Source organism: Uloborus diversus, chromosome 4, assembly GCF_026930045.1.
Source record: "Uloborus diversus isolate 005 chromosome 4, Udiv.v.3.1, whole genome shotgun sequence".
Taxonomy (NCBI): Eukaryota; Metazoa; Arthropoda; class Arachnida; order Araneae; family Uloboridae; genus Uloborus; species Uloborus diversus.
The window spans coordinates 57,599,033-57,626,699 of record NC_072734.1 but is presented as its reverse complement, the minus strand read 5'-3'; the positions used below and the strand labels follow the sequence as shown (position 1 = coordinate 57,626,699).

Here is a 27,667-nt window from a genome sequence, read left to right as displayed (position 1 = left end):
GTAGCCAATCAAAATGTACCATCTGTTTTTAATATTTCTCTTAAAGGGGCAGTAGTTTTAGACATATTAGGAATAAATTTTCTTAAGTAATTAATCATACCTAAAATTTGCTGTAACTCTTTTTTATTAGTGGGTATTTGCAAATTCAATACGGTTTTTACCTGGTCGGGATCAGGTTTCATACCAAACTTATTAAACACATGTCCAAGGTATTTAACCTCATTTACTTTAAATTGATTTATTTTTATTAAATTTAATATTTAATTTTCTAGCTCTTTCAATAACTTTACTCAAAATCTCATCATGCTCTTAGTCATTTTCCGCATAAATTAACAAATCATCAAAATATATTAATACACCTGGAATGTCACCAAAGTTAATTTCATAACACTTTTGAAACAACTCTGGGGCTACGGAAATCCCGAAGGGTAATTGATTAAATTTATAAACACAACCAAATGGAGTGCTAAACTGATAAAGTTTACTAGATGCACTATCAAGCTTCATTTGATAAAACCCATCTTTTAAATCAAGAAACAGTTTTGTTACACAACTTAGGTATTAATTCATGGACAGTCGGTATTAAATGATACTCTCTTTTTATTACTTTATTTAAGTCCTGAGGATCTAAACATACCCTAATAGTACCATCTGGTTTTTCGACAATTACTAAATTATTTATCCAACCATCTGGATTTTTAGCTTTACTTATTACACCATCTTTTTCAAGCATATTTAACTTATCTTTTAGCTTTAACTGATTCTAGAACTCTTCTTGGTGGTCTAGCTACAGGTTGTGCATTTTCATTTATTTTTACTGCACATGTTAAGTTAAATTTTCCTAAACCTTCAAAAACATCTTTATTTTTTTCAATAAAGGAATTTTTTTCCTTTAATTCAATGCTATTAATATTATGTCTTTTAACAAAACCAAATTCCTCACAGCCGCACAACCCAAGTATCGTTCCAGAACTTCGTTCACAATTCACAATAACAAACTCTAAACATTTAACGATATTTCCTACTCTACATTCTAAATTAACAATGCCTATTGGCTTAATTTGACTTCCACCAAATGCCTCCAACGTCAAACTAGTAGGTCTAACATAATTAGTACAATTCAAAGAATTAAAAACATTATTTTGGATGACGTTTACACTAGAACCTGTATCTAACTTGCATATCAAAATTTCATTTCCTACCTCTATTTCATGCATCTAACATAAATTACGAGCACCATCATTAAAAACAGCATCAACATTGAAGTTCTCTTGAATCAAATTCACAGCTTTTAACTTATATTTACAGCATATCGCGAAATGATTTAGTCCATTACATAAATTGCACTGTTTCCCGTACGCAAAGCACTGTCCCTTTGAATGTTGCCTGCCACATTTCTTGCACAAATAACTAGAGTCACTCTTTTTACGCAACAAGTCAGATTTTGCCGATTCGTTTATTTCGCAAGGCACTGAGGATTGAAATTTCGTATTTCTTCCTTCTTTTTCTGTAAAGTTTTTCTCGTTAGGAGATTAATTTCTTCTTCCCGTTGTAAAATATCAGACTGCTGCTTGCTCAGTTTTGCAGCTCTGCATATCTCTATGGCTTTTTGCAGAGATAAATCAGTTTCTCGCAGCAATCTTTCCTGAATGCTTCTATCAGCTATTCCTAAAACAATACAGTCACGTAATATACTGTCCGCTAAAGTTCCATATTCACAATGCTTGATTAATTTTCGTAAATCTGTTATAAATTCATCACATTTCTCATCACGTTCTTGTTTACGACAATTGAAAATGTATCTTTCCACTACAATGTTCCGTCTGGGGTTTGCATAATTATAGAAGGCAGCTAAAACATCTTCATATTTACTATGTTGGATGTCAGTAAGCTGAAATGTATTGAACAATTCCACTACTTCCTCACCAACGCCATTCAGCAATATTGCGACTTTAACATCGTCACTTTTTTTCTCAGTATAGCCTGCAGCTTTCAGAAAAATTTCAAAGTTCTGACGAAACCTGCGCCATTTTTCGGCCAAATTTCCACTTAAGTTTAAGCTTCTTGGTGGTTTAATGGACGACTCCATTGCTTCAACTGAAACAAATTAATTTGTTCTATGCTCGTAAGTTCGAGTACGACTGTGCCATGTTGTATTTTATGAATGTTTATTAGAAGCACAACATAAACAGTTACAAGCCTGAGTAAGAGTCTGCAGTTAAACCGATAGATACTATTTATAGAATACACACAAGCATCAAGATGCAGTTAAACCTGATATGCAAATCACATAAAACAGTGTAGTTATTCAGTAGTACTTTATAACATTTTAAACTAATGGACTTATACATTTTTCTTTTTAGTTTTTTGGTTTTTACGCAGTTGGTTTGGTTTTTTGTTTTTATTTAATAATTTTTTATTTGACACTTTTTAGTCAATTTTCATTGACTTAGTTATTATGATTATGATACAGTACATTTCGTAATCTTGTCATTTCATTGAGAGTGTTTGTTTGTATCGTGAGGTCTATTAAGTAACTTGCAGTGGTCTAAACTACTGATAATTAGTCCCTCTAGGGACCAAACTCTGCTTAAAGCTACATGTGCTTGGCCTTCGGCAAAAATGCGCGAACTTAAGCCAACCACAGCACAGCTATATAAACAGCCCTTATGATGACGCGAAATCGGAAACGTCCCCCCCCCCCCCCGTCAGTCAAATCTTTCTCACAAAACTAAAAAAGCCTGTAGAGAAAGTACACGTTTGAATCAATGCAAAACAAATGCAACATGTTAGAGATGAAAATCGAATTAGTCGACTTTCTTTCGTTTGTGCTTATTGCACGGGTTTATTTTGATTAGGACTGCAATCTGAGTGTCTTGCCTACGTTACGCATAATATACTTTTTATTACAGTACAGAATACAAATAAGGAACACATGAAAGAATTCACATCAGAAAGAGGGGAAGTACATCTGGAGCGAGGGTGTTTTGACCCACCGCCTCAAGTAGGAGAAGCAATTGCTTAAACCACTCGGCCACTAAGATACCAATCAGTAGACGTAGTAAACAAAAAAATTCAGGCAGCGAAAACTACCTGCATTTGTCGCACGCAGGTAGGGTGCGACACAGTGTGCAACACCAAACGTGCGCCGATCCCGACCTGCCATATTTTGTTAACTGGTTGTTGATATGGTGAATTTTGATTACTGTCATGCACTCCCACGGTTAAGACAAACCGATTGACGTAAGAATTACCAAAATTGACCAAGGCGTTTAGCCCCTAGAACGCCACATAGAAACGGACATACATACATAGACTGATAAACACATTACCCTCCTTTGCGTCGCGCAGTCGGGTAAAAAATTCAAACAAAACTTTAGCATGATCGGACAAAATTTAGAGGTAGCTCAATGAAGGAGAAGTTAGGAAAGCACGTAATGCAAGAATATAAGGAAATTTTTTTAAATACATACATTATTACTACACATTTTTACACATTTATTACTACTTTTACTTTATGTTTTAACTCATACATTGGTCATTTTCCCTAAACAGCGCAATTTAGACAGGGCAAGGAATGGCATTCATTGTGACAGGGGAATGACTCTTAGAGGAAATAATGCGTTTACTGACGATATTATAATTTATGTGGGAAAAGGAAACACTACTTTTAAGAAATTGAAAAAGATCCAATGTCGTGGTGTCCAAAAAGTAGTTATTGTGGTTATTTGTTTCCCTTACATTTTACAGGGGAAGGACGACAGGGGAATGACAAAAATTAAAGTTAACTTATATATTGTCATAAATGTAAACAACAAATATCAATGTCACTTAAAGTAAGGGGGGGGGGGGGGGACTCTATACAAACAAGAGTCAATCATTCATTGAGCGATTATTACAAAATTAAATGAATTATTAGAGACAGGGTAATGACAGTCATTAAAAATACTTATGAAGATTTAACTCGAGATCACCCGAATATACTCGACACCATGTATTTATTCAAAAAGAACTAATTAAGATTATTTCTATGATGAGACCAGAATTCAAAGATTAAATTATGAGTTAATACAACTATTACCAGGTGTGAGAAACATTCATTCCACTCCTCGACAGGGGAATGACAAAAAATCAAAGGACATTTTTTACTATTTTTTTTAGTAGTGCAAACCTTGAAAAGTTTTTATTTTTCTATTTTACAACATTGCGTAACACTTGTTAAGAGGTTAAACAATTTCTGTACAAATAGGCATGGTTTCCTGAATCTTTAGAGCTGATTTTGCTTTAAGGTGGAGGTAGGGACACACAGGGGAATGACATTTATCATGTCAAAAAATTTAAATGTATAATAATAATAGAGTGTTTGTTTTAACTTATTTTACAAACATAAAAACATGTTGTTAAAGCATTCTAGCGTCAATTTTATTTCTATACTAGTTAGTTTGTTATTTTTGGAGCAAGGACAAGAATTAAGCAGTTTAGAGAAAATGACCCACATGGCATGACTAAATATGCAAAAGTGTAAAATAATGTAATATCAGAAATAAAGTCAGTCATTTTGGTGTTGCAGTCATACAAAGCATTGAACAAGGTAGCTCTAATAATAAAATGTTCAAAAGAGATATTTTCTCAATCTAGTGTTTAAAAATGGTAGTGACATGGAACGGAAATTGAAGATTTGGATTTAATTTGTAAGACAAGATTTAGTTTTTATTTGTTTCAAATATAGTAATTATTAAATTATTTAATAATGGTTATGAGGTAACTCAATTGTTTGTAAAATATAAAACAATATGTAAATAGTATAATTATTCAAGACTATTAAAATTCTGATTAATAAGAATATAATTTTTGTTGTGTTATTGTCTAAAAATGGCAGTATCAAAAATTCCATCTGGCATTGGAGAAGCTCTGACTGCAGCTGTCTTTGAACTGGGGTATTGAGGACAATGTTCGTTCAATGTGTTTCGCCACAACCAGCTCAAACACAGGCCCGAATTCTGGGACTTGTATCCTTTTAGAGAAGAAGCTTTAGTAAAAATCTTATGTGTTTTGCTTGCAGGCATCACATAATGGAGTTGATAATTAGTTCAGTCTTTAAAGTTTGAATGGGAACTATGCCTTCTCCAGAAGTTGCGCTGTTAACACATTTTCAAGAATATTGGGGTTATATTGAAACAAAGAAGTATGAACCAAGAATTTCATTTGACATTATAGCTTATCTAGTTGAAGATATAAAGGCAGAGACAATCCACTATGCAAGCAAATATCTAGGACAAAGAGAACCAAGGCTAAGAGGAGATTATAAAGAATTTCTAGAACTTGTAATCATCTTTCTTGGTGGGGTCCCAGAAAGGGGAGTTAGATTTATGTCAACCGCATCCATCATGCTGGATGCCAAAAGTTATATATTGTCTCAAGATCTGGTTTTTAAAGTCCAATTTAAACTGTCTTTAAAAGAAGAAATAGGATTACATCATGTGTATTTTTATCGTTCGTATATACTTGAAAGCTTGGATTTCTGCACAACATGGTTCCAGTATTCCATACAACTTGTTGGTGAAATCGCTTCTTGAATGCATTCAGCTATTTCAGAAGCAGCGTTGCATAAATTTTTGAATCATTTGTGGTACTTATCAGAAGGACTTGTTCGTTTAGCATTATTTGATAACTCTTAAGTGCTTGGACCAAAATACAAATGGTGTATAATGTGCAGAATCAAGTTTCAGTGGATAAAGATAAAAATTTCTCTATGAAGCTTCAAGTTGATGTTTATTCAATAAAGAATATTCATTCAAGAATGTTAGTCTAAACATAAAAGAGGAAAACATTCAACTTTAAGTTTCAATGAGGCAGTTTGCGCCATCTCAAATTCTAAAATTTCATTTTTACAAATAAAAAAAAAAAATTCCACAAAATTATTTTATTTTTCACAAAAAATGGACAGATCCCTGTTTCAATAAAAATTAAATGGTTAATTTACGTAAAATGTTTCATAATTAAATAGTAGCAGAAGGGGATAGAGGGGGAAAAAAGCTTACTTCTGCGGCACCAACACGAGAAGGATCACTATCAGCTTTCTCGTTGCTAAATGTTCTCCACTCGGACCCAACATCAATCACTCTTTAAAAAATATAATAATAATTAGAACTAGAGCAAGTATTATTTTTTAAAAAAGATATTACGATCATAACATTGTTTTTCACACGTAAATTTTTTTTACCTGTCTCCAACTACAAGACCACAATCTGCACAGATCATATCACCTGCCCTGTAGTCTTCAATGAGAGTTGCATCGGGATGGTACGGGCAGACCACGGCCGCACCATATGCTCTAAGAGGGAAAAACAGTCATTGAAAACAATTTGCTCAAAACACATCCAATATAAATGAAATCTTATCAATACAATAAAAGTAAAAATTAAAACTAAAAAAACCAAAGAAAAAAAATCATATTTGAATCCAGTTGGTATTTTTTGTTCATTTTGTTCTCTCTCTGGACTGTATCCGCATATCGGTCATTCTTGAAAACGTGTAACTTTAGTGTCACATGCCTTTACAGTAAAAATGCTAAGGAACGATTCATTTAACTGTGCGTTTTATTTTCAGCAAAAATATCTTTTTTTAAACCTGCCAACAATTTTTTAATAATAATTTTTATTTTAGTATATTTTTGGTTCACAACATGTGAATTCTCACCTCTGTGGCATGTCACACACCTTGTGTGACTGTTTATATTGCTTAATAACTTGTTTAATTAAAAGTATATACTTATTTTTTTTTATTATTCATTTCACAAGTGTCTCAAATACTAATTGTTTAAGTATATTTAATTTTTTAATATTGTGTTTTAGTTCGTTTCAGTAGGACAAGGAGTCAAGTCACACAATCAATTCTCACCTCCATTACCTAAACACAAAATGCCATCCCTCATTCACACCTGGAAGTAATGTCATCAAATTTTATTTTCCATGATACAAGGGAGCCCCCTTGTTTATCTTCAGCCATATTGAAGTTGTGAGATTTTTGTCGAAGAACAAGAAGATAGATTTTGCTTTAAAAACTTAGTGTAGTTATTCTGATTTCACACCTCCGTGAAATTGAATTTCAGGGGTGTAAATTAATGTAAAAAAAAGAAGTGAACATGTTTTCAAATACTTCACATGTGCTGATTGTATCAACGAAGAAAAAAAAAATTTCCCTGAAAAATGTATCTATTAGGCCTATATTAATGGAGAATTTCTTACCTCTATGAATCTCACCTCCGTGACAGATCTTATCCATGTCATTTATTTCTGAGGTGAAAATAAATAATGGAGGGGAAATACATCAATAATAGGCATTCTACCAAAATCATAAATTGCCAGTATATCCTCAAATTACTAAATACTATTTTTAACATACATTTGAAACTCCTAATTAAGCCGTATTTTAATTAAGAGAGTTTAATATTATATTTCTACTAATCATTAAAATAACCAATTGTTTGCACAATTAACAAAATTATTAATTTGACATTAAATTGGCCTCAATTTTTAAATGTTAAAAGTTTTTTTTCTCTTTTTTTCATTTCCGTGAACAAGTCATTTTTAATTTAATTTTATTTTTGAGTAAAATAATTGGAACTTAGCTGTTCCATTGTTTATGATAACTTCTAGTAGATAACACTTTCATGTAAGAATGAAAAAAAAGAAACAAAAAGTTTCGAAATTGAAAAATATTTGCGCTAAAAAGTTACGTTTTCTGGAGAATGACCCATAAGTGAGAGATTAAACTGTAACCAACCAAGCAAGAGATCAAATGTAAAGTAATGAATGTCCACTCTATGCAAGTCGGTCGGTTGATGTGCAAGCTAAGTGCTCATTATGTTACAAAACAGATAATACGAGGTAGGGTCAAAAAGTTCCCGGAATTGGTTAATACAATTTAATTGAAAATATATATTACATTCTTACATTATTTTCCCTCAAAATACTCTCCTCCTGCATCCACACACTTATTCCAGCGTTCGTACAATTGTTGGAAACACTCCTGAAAGTCGGTTTTTGAAAGTTCTTTCAGCTGCTTCGTCGCATTTTCAATCACCTCCGATGAATTAGCAAAACAACGTCCTTTCAATGCTAATTTCAGCCGTGGAAACAGGTAAAAATCTGGTGGTGCAAGATCGGGAGAATATGGTGGGTGTTCCAGAGCGGTAACATTGTTCTTAGCTAAGTACTGTTTCACCAATAGAGAGCGATGTGAAGGGGCATTGTCATGCAACAAAAACCAATCATTTTCTGCCCATTTTTCAGGTCTTTTTTGTCGAATTGAATCTCGTAACCGTTTTAAGATTTCTCTGTACATTTTTTTATTTATTGTTCTCCCTTCAGGAATAAATTCATAATGAATCAAGCCACGGTAATCAAAAAATACCTCCAACATTACTTTACTCCGGCTTCTGTCCAAGCGAAATTTTTGTTTTCTGGGTAAACTTTTTGACTTCCATTCAGCAGACTGCCGTTTCGTCTGAGAGTCGTAAAGAAAGCACCAAGTCTCATCACCTGTTATAATTTTGCGCAGGAAGCTGTCGTCTGCATCAGCCATTTCAATCAAGTCCCTGGACATGGTCACTCTCATTTCCTTTTGCTCAGGGGATATCATTTTCGGAACCATGTGTAAGCAAACACAATGCATGTTCAAATCATTATGAAGAATGCTGTGAACACTCCCATGTGAAATACCAAGTTCGGAGGCAATAGTATCGATGTTTGTTCGCCTGTCCGCACGCACAAGTTTTCGAACGCGCTCAACATTGTCATCTGTAGTGGAAGTGGAAGGCCGCCCAGTCCGAACATTATCTTCAATTGTTGTGCGACCGCAGAGGAAACGTTTGTGCCACTCGTAAACTGCCGATTTCTTCATCGCAGAGTTTCCGTATGCTTTTCTCAGCATCTCAAGAGTCTCTGAGGGTGATTTCTCCAGCAACACACAGAATTTAATATTGCCACGTTGCTCTAATGACGACATTACACAATTCGACGAAAGAGAAATCAGAGACTACAATATTAATACACCGCACGCACGAGACTAACAACATCTGCCTGTTGAACCTCATATGACCTTCACTAGCAGTGATGCCAACCTCCCGAACACAAATTTTCCTTCCAGCGAACAAATACTTGACTGTAAGCGACTATTCCGGGAACTTTTTGACCCTACTACGTATGAAAAAAGTCAGCGATAGGCAACCTTAACCAACTGCTGATGTACTTTTTAAGTTTGGTGAACGATTTCAGGAAGGGGGGAGGGGTATACCTTCCTCCTCACTCTGTCACTGGTAAACTCTTGTTCACAGCAAACATTTGCACCATATTTTATCTGCAGACCTAACTTTTATGATTTTTCTTAAGAATACAACATAATTCTATCACATATATGGTATATTCTGATAGACATAGTATGTCAATCTAAGTGAAGGTTTATTATCATTTTGTATGCTAGATAACATTTTACATATTTGCAGTTTTCATATCATTGTTCCTTAATGAACACTAGAATCCGTGACGTAACTAGTCTTGGAATAGAGAACGGCACGTGTAGTGGGCGTTGCCCATGACGTGACTAATTTAACGTCGATTCTTCTTGAACATGTGACGTCACGTACACACGCTTCGGGCTTGGCCACTGAAGATCACGATCAGGTAGCATTGAAGTGAAGATATGCTAATGAGATTCTGAATATAAGCAAAGCTGTTATCAGTTGATCTCTCTCTCACTTCTTGCACAGCCTAGACGCGTTGGCTCATGTCAGGCAAGCCAACTTGCTGTCTGTTCAGCAAGCTTAGGCTGTTAGCCTTTTTTTTTGTTTAATTGAAGTAGTATGACGTTTGTCCATTGAAGACTTCGTTCCTCATGAACGATAGTCGGGTCAATTGATAACACTTATTAGTCTAGGTCAACGGGGTATTTGCAATAATGATATACTTATCCTTATTTACTTTTTGTCAAAGCCATATACTTTGTTTTTAATCTTTTAATAAATTAATTGATGTTTAATGAGCTATTCGTCTTCAATTATACTGTTTCACGAACTCCAATTTCACTCTGCTAGATGTATTACGTTGTTTGGGCAAGAGTTAGTTTCAATCATACCTTCCCATCCAACATATTCTTGATATTATCTCGCCTCCCTCCGTTTCTTCCTACCATTGTACAAACCTCCTCTTTCAGGATAGGCAGAAATGACTTAAAACTCTCAATCAATCAATTCTCGAATCACGAAGTCAGAGGGACGGTAAAAAATATTTCAGATATTGAGTTTTTGAGATAACAAGGTCATAATCATAATAAAATAATATTCTAAAATTTAAGTCGCGATAGTTAAAAATAAGTTGAAACATGTAATGAAAGTTAAAAAAAGTCTTAATAATACCTATAATAATAAAAATTTTAGTTTTTAAAATGAGCTAAAAATAATAGAGAATAATGAATAAAAAAAGAACACTCGAAGTAGCAAAATGCAGTGATTTACCATTTTATCTAAGTCTGCTGCTGGTCCCGATCCATAAAGAAATTAAATATCAAGAAGGACCTGTCAAACATTTATTGTAGCTGTCCATCTATCATGTACTGTCTGAGCAAAAAGAATTAATGAAGCATAAATTAAGGACAGTGGGATGAGTATTTTAATGATCTGTGAGATAACACATCACATTTTAAATGCTTTCCATGCTTCCAACAAAGATGCAGCACCAATATCCTAATTAATATAGAAAATGGCTTTAATTTACTTTTTAACAAGATTCGACAATATTAGCTATTAAATTCATATTTTTCCCTTTGTACATAACAGGGGTTGATCCAGAAATTTATTTTTAGGTTCAGATTTTGTGAAAAAAATCAATTATAAATATTTTCTATAAGTATGAGCAAAAAATAATTTTATGTATTTTTAAAATCAATATTTATTTGGAAAAAAATCTATTCATATGGAAAAGGAACCTTTCACAAGTCTGATCTAGTTATTGCTTTGTCATAAAAGAGGAATAAATTGGAAACTAGAGGTTTTTTTTTTTTTAAATCATATTTTGCTTTCAGACAAATTGATTGAGCTTAAAAGTGATAAAAAAATCTTTTCGCACATGAATTCGGGGTTCAGAAACTATGAGGAACATTGTCCCCCCCCCCCCTTCTCCATAAAAACTCTTCAAATAGGCATACAAAACATGGGCGCCCAAATGCAAAATTTTAAAGGACTCAGATATTTTCCCCATTTAAACTAATTTCAGTATAGATTAGAGTTATTAAAGTTTGACATTTTTAATAACTTATTCATTAATGGCTGGAGAAGAAATGCTTTTTTCATTTTTGCAAAGAAAAAGGACTAAAAGCAAGAAAGTTCTAATTTCTAAGGGGGGGGGGCTTGAGCCCCCACTTACCCCCTACCCTACTAGCAAAATTTCTTGCATCAATCTTGACAGATCTTGATATTATACTGACGGCGTCAATATTGACGTGTTTCATACTGCATAAAGATTAAAAAGCAATATTACAATAACAACACGTATGCAACATTGCATTCATCTTAAAATATCAATATTGATATTACCTTACAATAACAACATTGCATACATGTTTATGCCGTCAAGATGTATTGATTTCATGCTATCGCCGTCAAGGTAATTAGTACACAATAGAACAGGTGGACCTTCGTTGATACTTGCGCATGCGCACAGTTCTTTCTACCCAGCGTCGCTTGCATTGCTAGCACATCTTCCTCCTTCGACTTACGATTCAGTAAGTTCAGAGGAGCTGCACGTGGCGTTGGCGTTGCGTTCTTTAGGCTTCGTTAAGTTGGTTGCTTAGTTATTAGTGTGGAATAGTATTGTTTTAGGAATAACTTATGAATGACTGATAACTGCATTTGTTTATTAATATAGTGCTAAACAAGTCATATCGCAGACGATGTGCAATCAATGTTAGAAATGGCCGAAAATAACTTTTTTCGTCCCTAGACTTTGAAACAAAAGGACATGAAGCCCAGAATTTTGTATTATCACTTCAATCTCATGAGTAAGATTAATTTTATTCAATGGTTATTTATGTTATTCTTTAAGATAAATTCATGTGTTTTATCCATGGGATATTTTCAATGCTGACATCCATTTGGAAATGTACTTTATTGTATTTACTTATTTATTATTTTGCTTTCTTTACTCTTAAATGAGTTATAAAAACTTCCGCAATTATTCCTAACTAGGCATTTTATGTCTTTATAATACAATTAGAAGCATGAATTTAAAAAATAAGTCAAGTATTATTACGCAAAACGAAGAAACTTTCATTTTTTAAATTAAATTGTGAGTACTATTAATACCTTTATATGAATTTCCAATCAGATGTCAGCTTTAAGGAAATATTCTTAGGCTAGAAAACTATCTTGAAGAATAACAGAAATAATTAAAGAATGGAATTTAATCTCGAGTTTAAAGTGAAAATAATACAAATAAATAAATAGATAAAACACCTTGCAAACGTGCTGATTTCATACTGTCATATCAATGTTGTTGGGAATTCCAAATAATATTATCAATAATTCACGTTTATTTTGATATATTTGGCATTACTTAAATCCCCATTTTCTTTCATCTTGCAAAGTCACAAATGCTAATTTCAATGTATGTAACGTATTTCCCGATCTTAGACACGTGCGTGCCTTACGTCATGAAATGACGAAGTTCCTTATCCATTTGATTGGCCGCCAATGTGCATTTCACATGCAGACTCTGGCTGACTATATATGTTGCTTCTGCAGCTCAGTTGCTCTCTCTCTTATTTTTAAGGCGCCGTATTTTAGTTTCATAGTCAGCCAGGTCGGCTGCTTGCTGCCATGCTCTCGAATAGGCATTTTATAACTGTAAACTTTATCTGCAAACCTTAAGTTTTAATAACTGTAACTTCGATTGCATAAATGATTCATTTGTCATAATGCAAATTTACAAATAATGGTTTTGCCTGTTTTACATATCTATATATGCTTCGAGAGAACTTATTTTTGCAATATCATATTTCATATGTAAATATCTCGCCTAGGATACCACTGTATCATATCACCAAGGAGGAAATAAAGACATAATTTCAAATACAGGTATTGATTTCTGAAAAGGACTCCAATTACACTCTGCAACTAAAAATGTACTAATTAAATTAGTCATCGGTGCGATAACTTCATTGACAAAATCTTATCGCACAATAAATGTATCCTGACATTTTCCTGTCATATCAATACGTATGTGTTACGTGTTATTAGTTATGCCTGAGTGGCAACATTCCTGTATTCCAGAGATGTAAATAAATTCACAGATTTAGTAGGCTTTGTACTATAGGAGTTTAAGTATCTCTTTACTAAATATTTTAAGACTATATAAAATGAAACATGGTGGCAGCTGGAAAAATAAGTAAATTATTATTCTCTTAAATAACTTTGAAGAAGTTACTTAGATCGAAATTCTAATTAGCCGCAATGAGCACGGACGCTGCTAAGCCTATTATCAAAGCTCCTGAACCGTTGTTGTTCGATAGTGATCTATGCACAAGATGGAAGTTGTTCAAGCAAAAATGGATGAATTATGCGATTCTTACCAATTTAGAAAAGCAGACTATGAAGTATCAAGTTGCGCTATTATTACATACACTGGGTGACGCTGCATTACAAAGATACAATGGTTTTTCGTTTTCGACAGATGATGAAGCAAGAACAACTGAAGAAATAATTGACAAGTTCGATGAATATGTAGTCGGTGAAATTAATGAAACATATGAAAGATTTATGTTCAATAATAGAAAACAAGGAGATGGTGAAACATTTGATGAATTTTTATCTGCCATAAGAGTGTTAATCAAAACTTGCAATTATTGTGAAGACTGTATTGATTCTTTACTTCGAGATAGAATTATTTTAGGTTTAAAGGACTCCCAGTTACAAGAACTACTTTTGAGAGAAAGAACATTAACCTTAGAGAAATGCATCGATACTTGCAGAGCTGCAGAATATGCACAAAGTAAACGAAAAGAATTTCATCCAGAAATAGTGAACAAAATTCAGCAAAATAAAAAATTTGAAGCTAAAAAGTTTTTTGAAAGCGAGAAACAAGAAAAATCATGTAAGTTTTGTGGTAAAAAGCATAAATTTGTGAAAGAACTTTGTCCAGCTTGGGGAAAAACATGTTCGAAATGTAAAAAGAAGAACCATTTTGCAAAAAAATGTGTATCATCATTCAAAATGAAGAAAGAAAGTATTCATCATTTAGATTCAGATCACGAGAGTGAAGAATGGGTGAATAAAGTTGAAGACAAAGGTAAAGACATAAAATGTCTGATGTTAATTAATGGAAAAGAAGTAACTTTTCAGGTAGACACTGGAGCTACAGTAAATATTTTGCCCAAACATTATGCTACTGGCATAGATCCATGTCATAAAGTTCTAAAGATGTGGAACGGTAGTACTTTAGAACCAGTTGGAGTTCATCGTGAACATGTAATCAATCCGAAGAACAACAAAAGGTATAATATTGAGTTTACTATTGTTGACAAGGAACATATACAACCACTTCTAGGGTTGAAGGCTATTCAAGCTATGAAATTGATTACGATCCAAGAGAAAGAATTCCAGTCTGTAAACATAGTAAACATAACTGATTATAATAATATATTTTCTGAAGGAATTGGAGACTTGCCTGGTATTGTTCATCTACAGACTGACCCTAATATCTCACCTTCTACTATGCCTGTACACAGAGTGCCTATTGCTTTGCGAGATAAACTTAAAAAGGAACTGGACCAACTTGAAGAAAAAGGAATTATCCGGAAAATAACTGAACCAACTTCTTGGACTAGTAACATTGTCTGTGTAGAAAAACCAAACGGTAAGTTGAGAATTTGTTTAAATCCGCTTGAATTGAATAAAGCTCTTAAAAGACCAAGATATATTATGCCTAGTTTAGAAGAAGTGCTACATGAATTAAATGGTGCTACAGTTTTTAGCAAATTTGATTTGCAGAATGGCTACTGGCACATTTCTCTTGATGAAGCATCAAGTATACTAACAACATTCCAAACTATTTTTGGACGATATTGTTTTCTGCGCTTGCCTTTTGGCTTGAATGTAGCTTCGGAAATTTTCCAAATTAAGATGAAACAGTCATTTGAAGGTCTTCCTGGACTCATCAATATTGCTGATGATGTAGTAATTTTTGGAAAAGACAGAAAAGAACATGATGAAAATGTACAACTTTTTCTACAGAGATGCAAAGATCTGAATGTGAAGCTCAATAAGGAAAAAATGGAACTGCAATGTGATGAAATTATTTTTATGGGTCACAAAATCTCCAAAGAAGGCGTGAAACCTGATGTAAAGAAAATTCAAGCAATTATTGATCTTAAAAAGCCTAATAATAAAGAAGAATTGAAACGATTCTTGGGAATGTGTAATTATCAGATGAAGTTTCTAAAAGATTATGCTACTATTAGTGAACCATTGTATACTCTTTTAAAGAATGATATTCCATGGAATTGGACAGAGAAACAAGATGCAGCCCTAATGAAGCTGAAGAGTCTACTCACAGAAGCACCAACTTTGAAAATTTTTGATTTTACAAAACCTGTTCAAGTAGAATGTGATGCAAGCCAATTTGGGCTTGGTGCAGTATTAATGCAAGACTCGGGTACAATTGCCTATGCAAGTAGAACACTAAATGCTGCGGAGCGTAACTATGCTCAAATTGAAAAAGAAATGTTAGCTGTTATATGGAGTTTAGAAAAATTTCACCATTATGTATATGGAAGAAAAATAACTGTATACAATGACCACAAACCTTTAGAAGCTATTAGAAAGAAACCCTTACACAAGGCACCGAAGCGCTTGCAGAGTATGTTACTTAGAGCTCAACGTTACAATTTTGATTTAGTCTACAAGCCCGGAACACAAAGCCTTGTGTCAGATACTTTGTCTAGGGCGCCACTGAATACAACAGAACAGGACAATAAGAAAATTGATATAGTTTGCAGTGTTCACACTCTGCCAATTAAAGGAACCTGTTTAGAGAAAATACAAGATGAATCAAATAAAGATGAAGAAATTCTCGCTTTAAAAGAAATGATTACAAAAGGATGGCCAGAGGACAAAATTGATGTTCCTCCAAATATAAGAAATTATTTTGACTATAGAGATGAAATTGGAATTCAAGAAGGTGTTGTAGTAAGAGGAGAAAGAATAGTAATTCCAAAAGCGATGAGAAGAGAAATGAAAGACAAAATTCATCTAGGACACCAAGGTATTAATTCATGCTTAAGAAGAGCAAGAGAGCTTATTTTTTGGCCTGGTATGTCATCTGAAATTAGACAATTCATAAGTGGATGCCATACATGCTTATCATATAGTGATCGTAGACCTCAAGAAGCAATAAAGTGGCATGAAGTAGCAGAAAGACCTTTTCAGAAAGTTGGAATTGATTTATTTGTTTTACGAGATAGAAATTACTTAGTTACTGTGGACTATTTTAGTCAATTTATAGAAGTGGATTATCTACCAGACACGACATCAACAACTGTTATAGGAAAAGTCAAACATCATTTTGCAAGATATGGTATACCAGAAATAGTTGTAACTGGAAATGATTCACAGCTGAAATCTTCTGAATTTGACAAATTTTGTGAAGCTTGGGATATTAAACACAAGCAGACCAGTCCATACAATAGTAAATCAAATGGTCAAGTTGAATCTGCCGTAAAAATTGTGAAGAGGATTATGAAAAGGAGTCTCTTTGCAAAAGAAGATCCCTACTTAGGTCTATTGAATTATAGGAATACTCCAATTGAAAACATTTCAAAAAGCCCAGCACAGTTACTTCTTGGAAAAAGGACAAGGACTCTAGTACCCACTACAAATAATTTATTTAAGCCATCTTTCAATTCCTATCCTGAAATTACTCATCGTAAAGAAGATCTAAGACAGAGGAAGTCTGAAGCTGATTACAAGAAATCTGTTCTGCCTGAATTTCAGTATGGAGATATAGTGTACATGCAGCCTCAAAAGAAAAATGATACCTGGAAGAAAGCTGTGGTTACAAAGACTTTAACACCTAGAAGATTAGAGGTCACCACGGATAATGGACAAAAATATGTCAGAAATAGAAGGTTTATTCGAGGAATACCCAAAACAACACACACGAAAAAAAAATTCGAGACACCAATATCAAATACGCCAACCAAGCAGATACCAGAAAGTGTACCAACAGAAAATATAAATACAAAAAATAAAACTTGTATACCATCTTTACTACAAAAAATGGGTACTGATTCAAAAAGAGACAATACAGAATATAAAACAAAATCAGGACGCGTTGTGAAATTGCCATCAAGATACAAAGACTAGAACTGCTACTTTTCTTTAATTTTTTTTTCTCTCTCTCAGAAATTTACCTTATTCTGCTTAGTGATTTTTTAAGTTTTTTTCTTTAATTTTGAAGAGAGAACTTTTGTGACGTTTTAAAAAATTTTTTGATTCTAGTATAATATTGTGTTGTGATTTTATTTTGAGGGGGAAAATAACTGTTTGAAAGTTCTGTAAAAAGGGAAGGATGTTACGTGTTATTAGTTATGCCTGAGTGGCAACATTCCTGTATTCCAGAGATGTAAATAAATTCACAGATTTAGTAGGCTTTGTACTATAGGAGTTTAAGTATCTCTTTACTAAATATTTTAAGACTATATAACATGAAACAGTATGCAATATTACAAAAGCAAGATCATCTTGCCTAGACCTTGATTTCATGCTGTCATGACAACATCTTGATATTATCCTGTCATATCAATACGTATGCAGGATTACAAAAGCAAGATCATCTTGCATAGACCTTGATTTCGTGCTGTCATGACAACATCTTGATATTATCCTGTCATATCAATACGTATGCAATATTACAAAAGCAGCCTACCTTGATATTTTCCCGATATTATGCTGCGTACACCTTGTCAGTCAATATTGTGGCAGCCTGCTGACAGCATAAATGGAGTAACATAACAACATTGAGGCAGCATTAATGCAAGATGATTTTTCTTGCATGTCAACCTTTATGCAATACTGAGGCAAGATATTTTGCTTACTGGGTATGGGTGCTCTTGATACAAAAATCAAAATGATTGGGGGAAGAATATTTTAAAAGTTATTTTTTAAAAATAATTTTTGAGTTTTCAAATGTGTTGTCATCCAAAATTCTACAGAAATGACAACCCAAAATTTTCGGATCAGAAACACCCCGACAGGATATTGGGAAATTTCGTGAAAGGTCTAATTTTAAGATGTGAAATTTTCGGAAGTGGTCACTTTTATGATTTCGAATATTGTAAAGGGGCCATAAAGCAAACCCAATATACATCTGCATCGACCCCTTTATAATTATATGCCAACCTTGAATGTTTCTACACTTTCTTTAAACTTCATATAAGACCACAATATTGTTGATTATTAATTAAAATGATGGCTACAAAACCAAAAGTGCCAATGTTAGTACATGCGCTTCATGCAGTATAAAACTTCTAACAAATGATTTGCATAACTTTTATATGCAAACCTAAACAATAACACAAGAAAATGGAAAATTTTTGCACGCTTTCAAGTTCATCACTACTTTGATGGATCATGCATTTTAACAAATTATTCGCTAAAGAAATTTTAGCCTGTCTAAAAATGTAAAACACAATAGAAAAGTAAAATTCTTCTTAGAAGCCAACTGCTGTGTCAGGCTGTTGATTAATAGGACTTGAAGCATGCATTAAAATATATGTTGCCTTGTTTCGAAATATTGTGCAACGCTGGGCATTTTGAATTCAAGTCCGAATTTCTTAAACATATACTGCATTATTGAAAAACGATTCATTCAAAAAAATTTCCACGCAACGAATCGCTTCATTGAGGACAAATACTCATAAGTAATAAATTATTATATTTCATAACTTACTTCGAACTTGACGCCATACGTGTATGATTATTTTGGTTTTATTGTTTTCCAATAAAACGAATAAAATAATTAAGGAAGTTTTTAAACGGTCCCTTAACAAAGCTCACTACTATTAGCTACTGAATAATGAAGCAAGCACGACAATTCTCTATTGTTTATTATTGCAACATCCCAATTGCATGTCAGCCGAACAACCAAAAAATCATCAAAGGAAAACTGAAAACTTGCTTCTTGCAAAACAGTTCCACACTTTACTTTTATTCAGTTAACAATTCTGTACCTAGATGGCGCTTTAAGTTAGAAACTTGCTTAACCGCAAGATGATTCATGTAAATTCTCCGAATAAAAGTATTTCGCTTGAGTCACCCTGTGTGATAAATGATACATAAATTAATAAGAATATAAAAATTTCAATTTTTGAATCTTTGAAAGTTTTCATAACTGTTGTTTTAAAAACTTGTTCTGACTATCTTTAAACTGTAACTGCTTCATCTAATGCTGACGCTTCGTTCTGGATTGTTCATCGTGCTTGGTGTCGCGTAGCCGGCATTTAATTCTTGTGTCTCATTAGTTATTAAGTAAAATTCGTACTGTGATTCCGTCTCATTCTCCGAAAGGAACTATGCTGTACATTTTATCAGCGTTACTTTTAATTTCTTCTCATGTTAGTGCCAAAATATATTTCAAAGAAGAATTCAATGATGGCGATGCTTGGGAGGGAAGATGGACTCAATCCGAACATTCCGGCAAAGAGTGGGGCAACTTTGTCTTGACCCATGGAAAATTTTATGGTGATCCTGAAATAAGCAAAGGAGTACAAACTTCTCAAGACGCTAGGTTTTATGGTCTGTCTACAAAATTCGAACCTTTTAGCAACAAAGATAAAACTTTAGTTGTGCAATTCTCGGTAAAGCACGAACAGAACATCGATTGCGGAGGAGGCTATTTGAAAATATTTGACTGTAGCCTGGATCCAAAAGATCTTCATGGAGATTCGCCTTATTTAATCATGTTTGGTCCTGACATCTGTGGTCCTGGAACAAAAAAAGTGCATGCCATCTTCACCTACAAAGGCAAAAATTTATTGATCAACAAAGAAATCCGATGCAAGGACGATCAATACACTCATCTGTATACTTTCATCATCAAGCCAGATAATACTTATGTTGTCAAAATCGATAACGAGAAGGTTGAAAGCGGGGAGCTAGAAAAAGATTGGGATTTCTTGCCTCCAAAGAAAATCAAGGACCCTGAAGCCAAGAAGCCTGAGGATTGGGATGACAACCCTAAAATTGAAGACCCAGAGGACAAGAAGCCAGAAGATTGGGATCAACCCGAATATATTCCCGATCCTGATGCAGTTAAACCAGAAGATTGGGATGATGAGATGGATGGGGAATGGGAGCCCCCGCAGATCAACAACCCTGCATTCAAAGGCGAGTGGAAACCACGACTTCTTGACAATCCTAACTACAAAGGTCCATGGATCCATCCTGAGATCGACAATCCTGAATACGTTGCCGATGCCAGTCTCTACAAATATGACGAAATATGTGCAGTGGCACTCGATTTGTGGCAGGTGAAATCAGGCACAATATTCGACAATTTCCTGATCACTGATGACGAAACTGAAGCAGAGAAGCATGGAAGAGATACATGGGGTGCTATCAAAGAAGCAGAGAAGAAAATGAAGGAAAAGCAAGAGGAAGAAGAGCGTAAAGCTGCCGAGGCCAAGACCAGCGAAGAAGAGGATGATGATGATGACGACGAGGAAAATGAATTAGAAGAAACTGATGCTTCTGACTCGACTGATGAGACAACAGAAACTGATACCCACGATGAACTTTAGCTACACAATTAAAATAACTTAAAAACAATTTCTACTCAATATTATGTAGGTTCTATTTGATCATATGCATTTTCAATGTTGATTCCTTTTCAATTACAGTGTGTGCATTCGTCCTTTTATGTGGGAACAAGTTTAAAATGTACCTCTGCATACAAATCCTTCAACATTCATAAATACATTCAATTTCATAAGTGCATGTTTGGGTACATTTTATAAAGGTGTTGTGTAATAGATTTATAAATGTTGTTTTTGTAATTGATCAAATTTTTCAGTTTTTCAATAAATTGTTTTCTCAGAATTTGATTTATGTGCATCTTAAAATGAGCAACTTTAGACATAAGTCTTAAAATGCCAAATGAATAGAGTTTTATTAAAAATTTCATTTTGCATATTTTTAAGCATTATATTGGGTCATGCAAGTTTAAACATATATGTATGAAGTAAAGTTAGAACTAAAATACAAATATAGTAAATTGGGACTATGTAAGTTAAAGTGATAACATGGAGCAGCAGCTGCTAGATGGAGTGAGTCTCTTCATCATTTCATGAAAAGAGATTCATGAATTTTCAAATTTGTCAACCTCTTTTTACTTTCTGAAGAAAAGACTCATACTTAGTGTATCATTTCATTTTCACAAGTTGTTAAGTTGTTTGTTACAGTGCTTAGAAGCAATGACGAGTTTGTGGTAAGGATGAGGTTCGCATTCTTTAGATGGATTTATGTTTCTTAAAATTATTTTAAAACTATATTGTTATTAAAATTTAACACTAAAAATGATATATGAAGCTTAGCAATCCTTTTATTTACTGCAAAACTGGATATGGGATATGCCTCCTTTAAATTACAGCATTCAGAATTTGCATTCCTAGCCTTGAGGTTTCAAAAACTCATTAGCTAACAAATAGCCATAAAAATTGTCAATCCTCTGTTGAAGTGTTCTGTGATAGTTTTGTGTCTCACAAATTAATCATACAAAATTGTATTTTAATGATTCATAAGCATGTTGAAGAAAAAAGAAAATGTAATTCCTTTTCTGAAGGTTAAACAAGTCGAAAATAACAACTGGGGAAAATCGATTCTTTTACTACTTAAAGAATTTTTTTTATTGTACTTTATTCTTCTATTACCTAATTTTTAAACATGTTTTTTTTCTATTTGTGAGCTGAGTTATGTTGATGTCTTCCTTCACAGTTTGATGTTAGTAATTGTTTGACTTTATAATTACAGTAGAACTGCAATTTAACGATACCGGATTTAACAAGTTTGTCAAATTAAGGATACATTTCACTGGTCTGGAATTGATTGCATTGAATATCTTTGCTCCTCGATTCAACGGTTTCCTTGATTTAAAGATAACTTTTTTCCTTTTCCTTGATAATTGTCAAATCAAGATTGTACTGTATATGAAGCACTTGAATTGAGGTAGATTCAAAGAGATGTAAATGGACTTTTTAGAGTTTTGAGTAAGACAATATTAAATTTAAACTTTAGATAGCTTTCATCGAATAGTATTGTAGTTTTGTGTGAAGAATCGCTCTTAAGTCTGAAGAACTCTGCCTTTTTTGCTTTATGTACAATTTTAACTTGAATTTGAAAAACAAAACTTACTGTTCTCAATAAAGTTATGAAAAAAAAAAGAAAACAATTATATTGATATTTGCATAGTCTGGAAAAGAGTTGACCAAGCTATCTACCCTCCCCCCCTCTCCCGACTCGATCAATGTTTCTTCAAAAAAATATACATACATAATTCTGTACTACGCCTGATGAAGGGATTAAATTCTAATTTTTATGACCTTTAGCTCAGTTACATTTTTCTTTGTAAGAGAGAAATGTGCCATGGTTGTTCCATACTCCTTTTTTCATAGTTATTTTTATGCCTTAAATTTTATCACTGGTTATTTGTTGGTGTTCATCTATAATCCGGAACTTTCATCAGTTGCCAATCCACTAGGCTCCCCAAGGAAATTGTTTTCGGTTTAGCTGAGATCGTCATTCTTATGTGCATTTTATGTGGGGTGGGGGCTGAAGTCTCCAGAATGTATGTTCGGACTTTAAGGTTTAATGGGGTCATGATCCCCTCTAGATCAACGCTTGAGAGGATGTATCTTAAATGCAATACTCAAGCAGAGTTAGGGAGTTTAGACTCTTCCCCACGTAGTTTCTCTAAATTGAAGTCCCGAAAACGCATTTTAGCGTATCTTTGGTTTCTTAGGGGGGGGGGGGGGCATCTCGACCCCCTTTCTTATCTCTGCATTTGCGCTCGAGGGGAAGTCAAATTCAGGACTAGATATATGCCAACTTTAAGCAACTTCATTTCTTGAAGAAGTAAAAAATAAATGAAATGAATTACAGGTGTTTCTGGTAGTCTTTGAAATTGTATAGAGCATTTGAGAATCTAAGCCTAGGCGAAAAGAACATTTCTTGAATTCTGTAGACGCACTTATTTTCGCGTGCCATAACTTTTGGGAAAATGAAGGTATGGCGATTTCATATGAACAGAAAAGAAAGTTGATTTTATATAAGTTGAAAAATTCCTCGATTACTGGCTCCCGAAAATCCATGTCTCGTTAAAATAGTACTTCTACAGCAGTTGTAGGGGGGGGGGAGAAGGGATTGCTGGCACCGATGCCACTGAAAGCAGTCGAAACGGTAAAGTCCCTATTATCAGACCTAGATCTTTAAATTTTGCCCCCCCCCCTGCAAAATCTGTTGGGCCCATCCCCAGGACAACAGTGTATATTTGCAACGCTAACAAGTCTTAGTGCTTGCTTTTTTTCAATTTCTTGCGCCGTTTGGCCCCTTAAGGACGTGCCCTCCCCCCACACACACTATGGGTACTCAGAATCTCTATATATGGAAACGAAAGGGACTCTACCGATCCCTGTTTCAAAATGTACCGAATAGAAAAGAACAATCCGAACATCTCATGTTTGATTACTTCCGCACTCCGTACTTTTTAAATCGTCGATGTAAATTTTCTCTCTTTGGGCATGCTCCCCACTTTTGGGCATGTTCATTTACCGGTAACTCTACACTGGTTACCTGCAGTCAACCGGTTATGTTATACAAACACCCTAATGACCGCTCATCACCGCCGCCACGATAACTTTTACGGTTCACTTTAACCGTCAAATGTGGATTTGTTTTGTTTTGAATTTTGGGAAAATTTTGTAATTTTCTAGCATGCGAAGATGACATCGTATTTAAAGACGTAATATCATTGTTTGTAATTGCAGAAACTGAATTGATATTTACTAACTTAACTAATTTCCTTCGTTTACTTTTTTTTCTTTTTTTGTAGGAAATCGGGGAAATTTAATCGTGAGAAGAATGATTTTCAAGATGTTCCAACTTTTACTCGATTAAATAAAAACAGACCAAGAGAAATGTCGTCTAAAAATCCTGTTCCGGTCATTCGAGACGTGTTCCAAGTAAAAAGAAAGGTAGTTTTAGAAATGTTTTCCCAAAACGTTCTATATGAATATTTGAGAGAAAAAAATAGTTCAGTGTGTGGGGGGAGGGCACGCCCGATCTTGCGTTTTAGTAACTGAATTCGACATGGCTGACGAACATTTAAATGGAATTAAACTAATCATGGTTGTAAAGGATATGAGATTAACTTTTGCCCCACCCGGACAAAAAAATTGATAGTAATTAGAACAGATCAAATGTTGCATCGTGTTCTGAGTTGCTATAAGAAAATATCAGATATTTATGCATTTGTTGCAACGTATCATAATTATCAAAATGTTTCTGGTTTCATAACAGTTGATGAAAAGAGAGTTTTGTGTGAGATTTGGGTATCAATTGTTCACTCTTGGCTTCCTTAAGAGGTTTTCCACCTCCAGCTCAGTCACTTCTATGCTGGGCTGAAGAGTGCTAAGTAGCACCAAATTGGAGTCCTTGACTGGAATTGACTGAGCTGGTGGTGTATTTCATGTACAATCTGTATGTCCAGGGTAGACTTGGAAACTACCGGTCCGATTTTGTTGAATTTTTCATATTTCTTAGGGAACTGCTGGAAAGGTTTAGAGACCATTTCAAGAAAAATTCGATGATTGATTCTTTTTTCTTCGAAATTTAGTTTAATGGAACCAAAAATTGGATGTTTGTACTCAAAATAATAACCATTGTATCACTTTGATTTTAGTTTTATTCAAAAGAGAAAAAAATAAATCTTTAGAACATTTACTACCTACACTAAAAAAGAATGGAGGCGATTACGATTACTTACCAGGAAAAAAGTCATAAATGTTTTAAGCAAGGTAAAATCAATTAAAAATTCAAAACTTGAATCATTTCCCTTTCTCTCAAATCAATTCAAAATTACTTCATATTATGCAAAATGTTCAGAAATTTCATTCAGCGAGATTCAAAAAGGTGTACTCAGTATCTATTTTCATTTTGTTTATTGCGCGTGTTAATTATAAAATGTACAAATATTTCCTTTCCTATTTTTTCTGACCACTTATTTGAAAACAATTTTTAATTGTCGGTGGGTTCCCCCCCCCCCCCCCCCTTTCTCAAGCCGTAGCTTCTGATTTTTTTCCTTTTGTTTTGCTGTATTTGTAACAGGGTTTGCCGATATATTTCACAATATATATCCAATATTTATTTTGTAAATCTCATGATATTTTCGATATTTATTTTTTGAACTTATTTTCAATATAAAAAGTATGTTAATCATAGTAATTTTGTTTGTTCATTATTAAAAATAACCAAAAAGTTATTTACTATATTTCATAACGTATAATACATCATTAATATAACAAAGTAATATAATATTCTTGTTTTACTTGTTTTATATTCATAACATTATTAGTAATGTAGCAATTTTAATTCATATTAAAAGTGCCTAATTAAATTTTAAACATTGCTCAGAAAAAAAGAAAATGACTTATGACTGTGCACCAACTAATGTATATTACTTATTTTTGATTCATATAAGAAATTCATGCAACTTGAAATTACTAAAAGAAAAGATTTCTTTCCTAAAATCAGTTCTTCAGCACCAACCAGGGTTCAAGCTGAGTTTAAAAGCCCTTCAGAAAAAAGGCGAAAATTAGAAAAAAAGCTTTTGCAAAATGCTAAAATGTCGATGATTAAGGAATATGTTTATATATTACACATCTTTGTAACTGCCTCTATGTGTTTCACCTCCAGTTAAGAGTGAAATTCTAGATTCAACGAAAACATCTTTAAAGAAAGACTAGACAGCAGCAATTATTTTTTTTAATTTTGGAATTAAAAATTTAGTATTGAGAGAATACAAGTTTGATTTTTAAAAAGTCAATTAAGGTGAGTTCGGGGAAGTGCAGCCCTTAAATTGTACAGTTCGACTTTATTAAGGCTTAGACATTACAAGACTTGATACAAATTTTTAATTTTTATTACGTATGTTACCTGTTTTAGTGTGTTTCCCAAGACATGAGCCTGTTAAAATCATTGCAGGTAAAAAAGTGAATTTGTTTTAAAAAAACTATTATGCTCTAGGGCCGCACTTTCTCAATAAAAGTGGAGCAAGAGCATCACCTATCTGAATTTTTTTAAAAAACCGTTTGAGAAAATAAGGGGCAAGTGCAATCAATAGAGATTTTTTTCCTAATTAAAAACAATTTTTTTATTTTTATTTTCACCTATTCATTGGGAAGTAATTACATTTTTCCTTATGAAACCTGTCAATGTAAAATGAAGAACGTTCAAGGAACAATGGGTTATTAAACAAAATTATGAAGTTTTTATTTTAAATTAAATAAGAAACATGAAAGATAACTTTTATTATGCTAATAAGCTTAAAAAAGCAAAAACAAAACTTGCATATCAAGGAATAATCTTTAAAACTTGAATATCAACGAACTTATAAAATATTAACTTATAAATACAAAAGGTAACTATAGAACTGACAAAAGGTAACATGTCTTTGGCGAACTGGAACTTATTTTTTTGTATAAGTACACTTAGTATAGTAATTAACAATTTAATTTATGTTATATTCTGAAAACATTACTGGGAATATCAAACTTCCTCTACAATCTGAAGAGGGATTTGGAAGGATTGATACAATTTCATCGTCTTGGATCTCGTAACGTCAGTGCCTCAGATTGTCGGCAATCATGTGTTCTATTGCAACAGATATTGCAGGTGGCCAGCCCATCGTTTTGGACTTCACTCCACGCCGACCTTTCAGATGATCCTGTATTGTTGCCCGCGATATTTTGAAATGCCAGCTCCCACCTTTACTGGTTAGGGTACCTGAACGTATCGCTTCTAAAGCAGCAGAAAGTTCCTCCCGACGGGCAGGAGCCAGCTTTTGATGTTATTCTTTTGTAATTCCGCACCATTTTTACTAAAAATATAAAAAAAATTGGAGCAATATAGACTAGTGACACTTATTGTTAGTTAGACAATGATGCAGGGTTTAAAAATTAATTACATTGCTTCATTAAATCATTGCAAGCAAATTGTATCTGTCATAAAAGAACATTGCCAGATTAATGGGAAAGTGCAGCCCCAAAAATGCGAGACTGCTCTTGCCCCTTTTTTTCGGGCCGCACTTTCCCAGTCGTATAATTTTCTGGGGCAAGTGCAGCCCTAAAATTAATTGATTTTAAGGTAAAAAATAAGGAATATCAGCTTTAAAAATACGAAAAGTAGCCATGAAATAGTTGTACTTACGTTTTGGAAGCACGAAAAAGTGAGAACAAAAACAGAAGAAACGATGATTACTCGAACCATAGCAACATGGCACTGTAGTGGGAATGAGAAAAGTTAGGAAACGAGGGAGGGAATAGAGTTACCATTCAAGTAGCGCGATCT

General features: G+C 33.6%; 3 protein-coding genes across 3 annotated transcripts in view; 2 read left to right on the top strand and 1 right to left on the bottom strand.

Annotated features, from left to right (window-relative positions):
- The window catches only part of LOC129221622 (transcription initiation factor IIB-like), a 38,713-nt gene extending 19,510 nt beyond the window's left edge, over positions 1 to 19,203 (bottom strand). Inside the window, exons 1-3 of the mRNA XM_054856146.1 lie at positions 18,999 to 19,203; positions 6,224 to 6,334; positions 6,042 to 6,123 (exon numbers count right to left, since the gene is read on the bottom strand). Coding sequence (XP_054712121.1) covers positions 6,042 to 6,123; positions 6,224 to 6,334; positions 18,999 to 19,015 — 210 coding nt within the window. The 5' untranslated portion in view covers positions 19,016 to 19,203. The remainder of the gene's footprint in view (positions 1 to 6,041; positions 6,124 to 6,223; positions 6,335 to 18,998) is intronic.
- Positions 19,204 to 19,491: 288 nt separating this feature from the next.
- LOC129219701 (calreticulin-like) lies at positions 19,492 to 21,145 on the top strand. The gene has a single exon (XM_054853983.1). It carries the CDS (start codon positions 19,621 to 19,623, stop codon positions 20,845 to 20,847), a length of 1,227 nt encoding a protein of 408 aa, XP_054709958.1. The 5' UTR covers positions 19,492 to 19,620; the 3' UTR covers positions 20,848 to 21,145.
- A 2,825-nt stretch (positions 21,146 to 23,970) lies between these two features.
- Positions 23,971 to 27,667, top strand: part of LOC129219842 (ribosomal RNA processing protein 36 homolog) — a 29,413-nt gene continuing 25,716 nt past the window's right edge. Inside the window, exons 1-2 of the mRNA XM_054854151.1 lie at positions 23,971 to 24,062; positions 24,153 to 24,294. Of these exons, the coding sequence (XP_054710126.1) occupies positions 24,043 to 24,062; positions 24,153 to 24,294 (162 nt within the window). The 5' untranslated portion in view covers positions 23,971 to 24,042. The remainder of the gene's footprint in view (positions 24,063 to 24,152; positions 24,295 to 27,667) is intronic.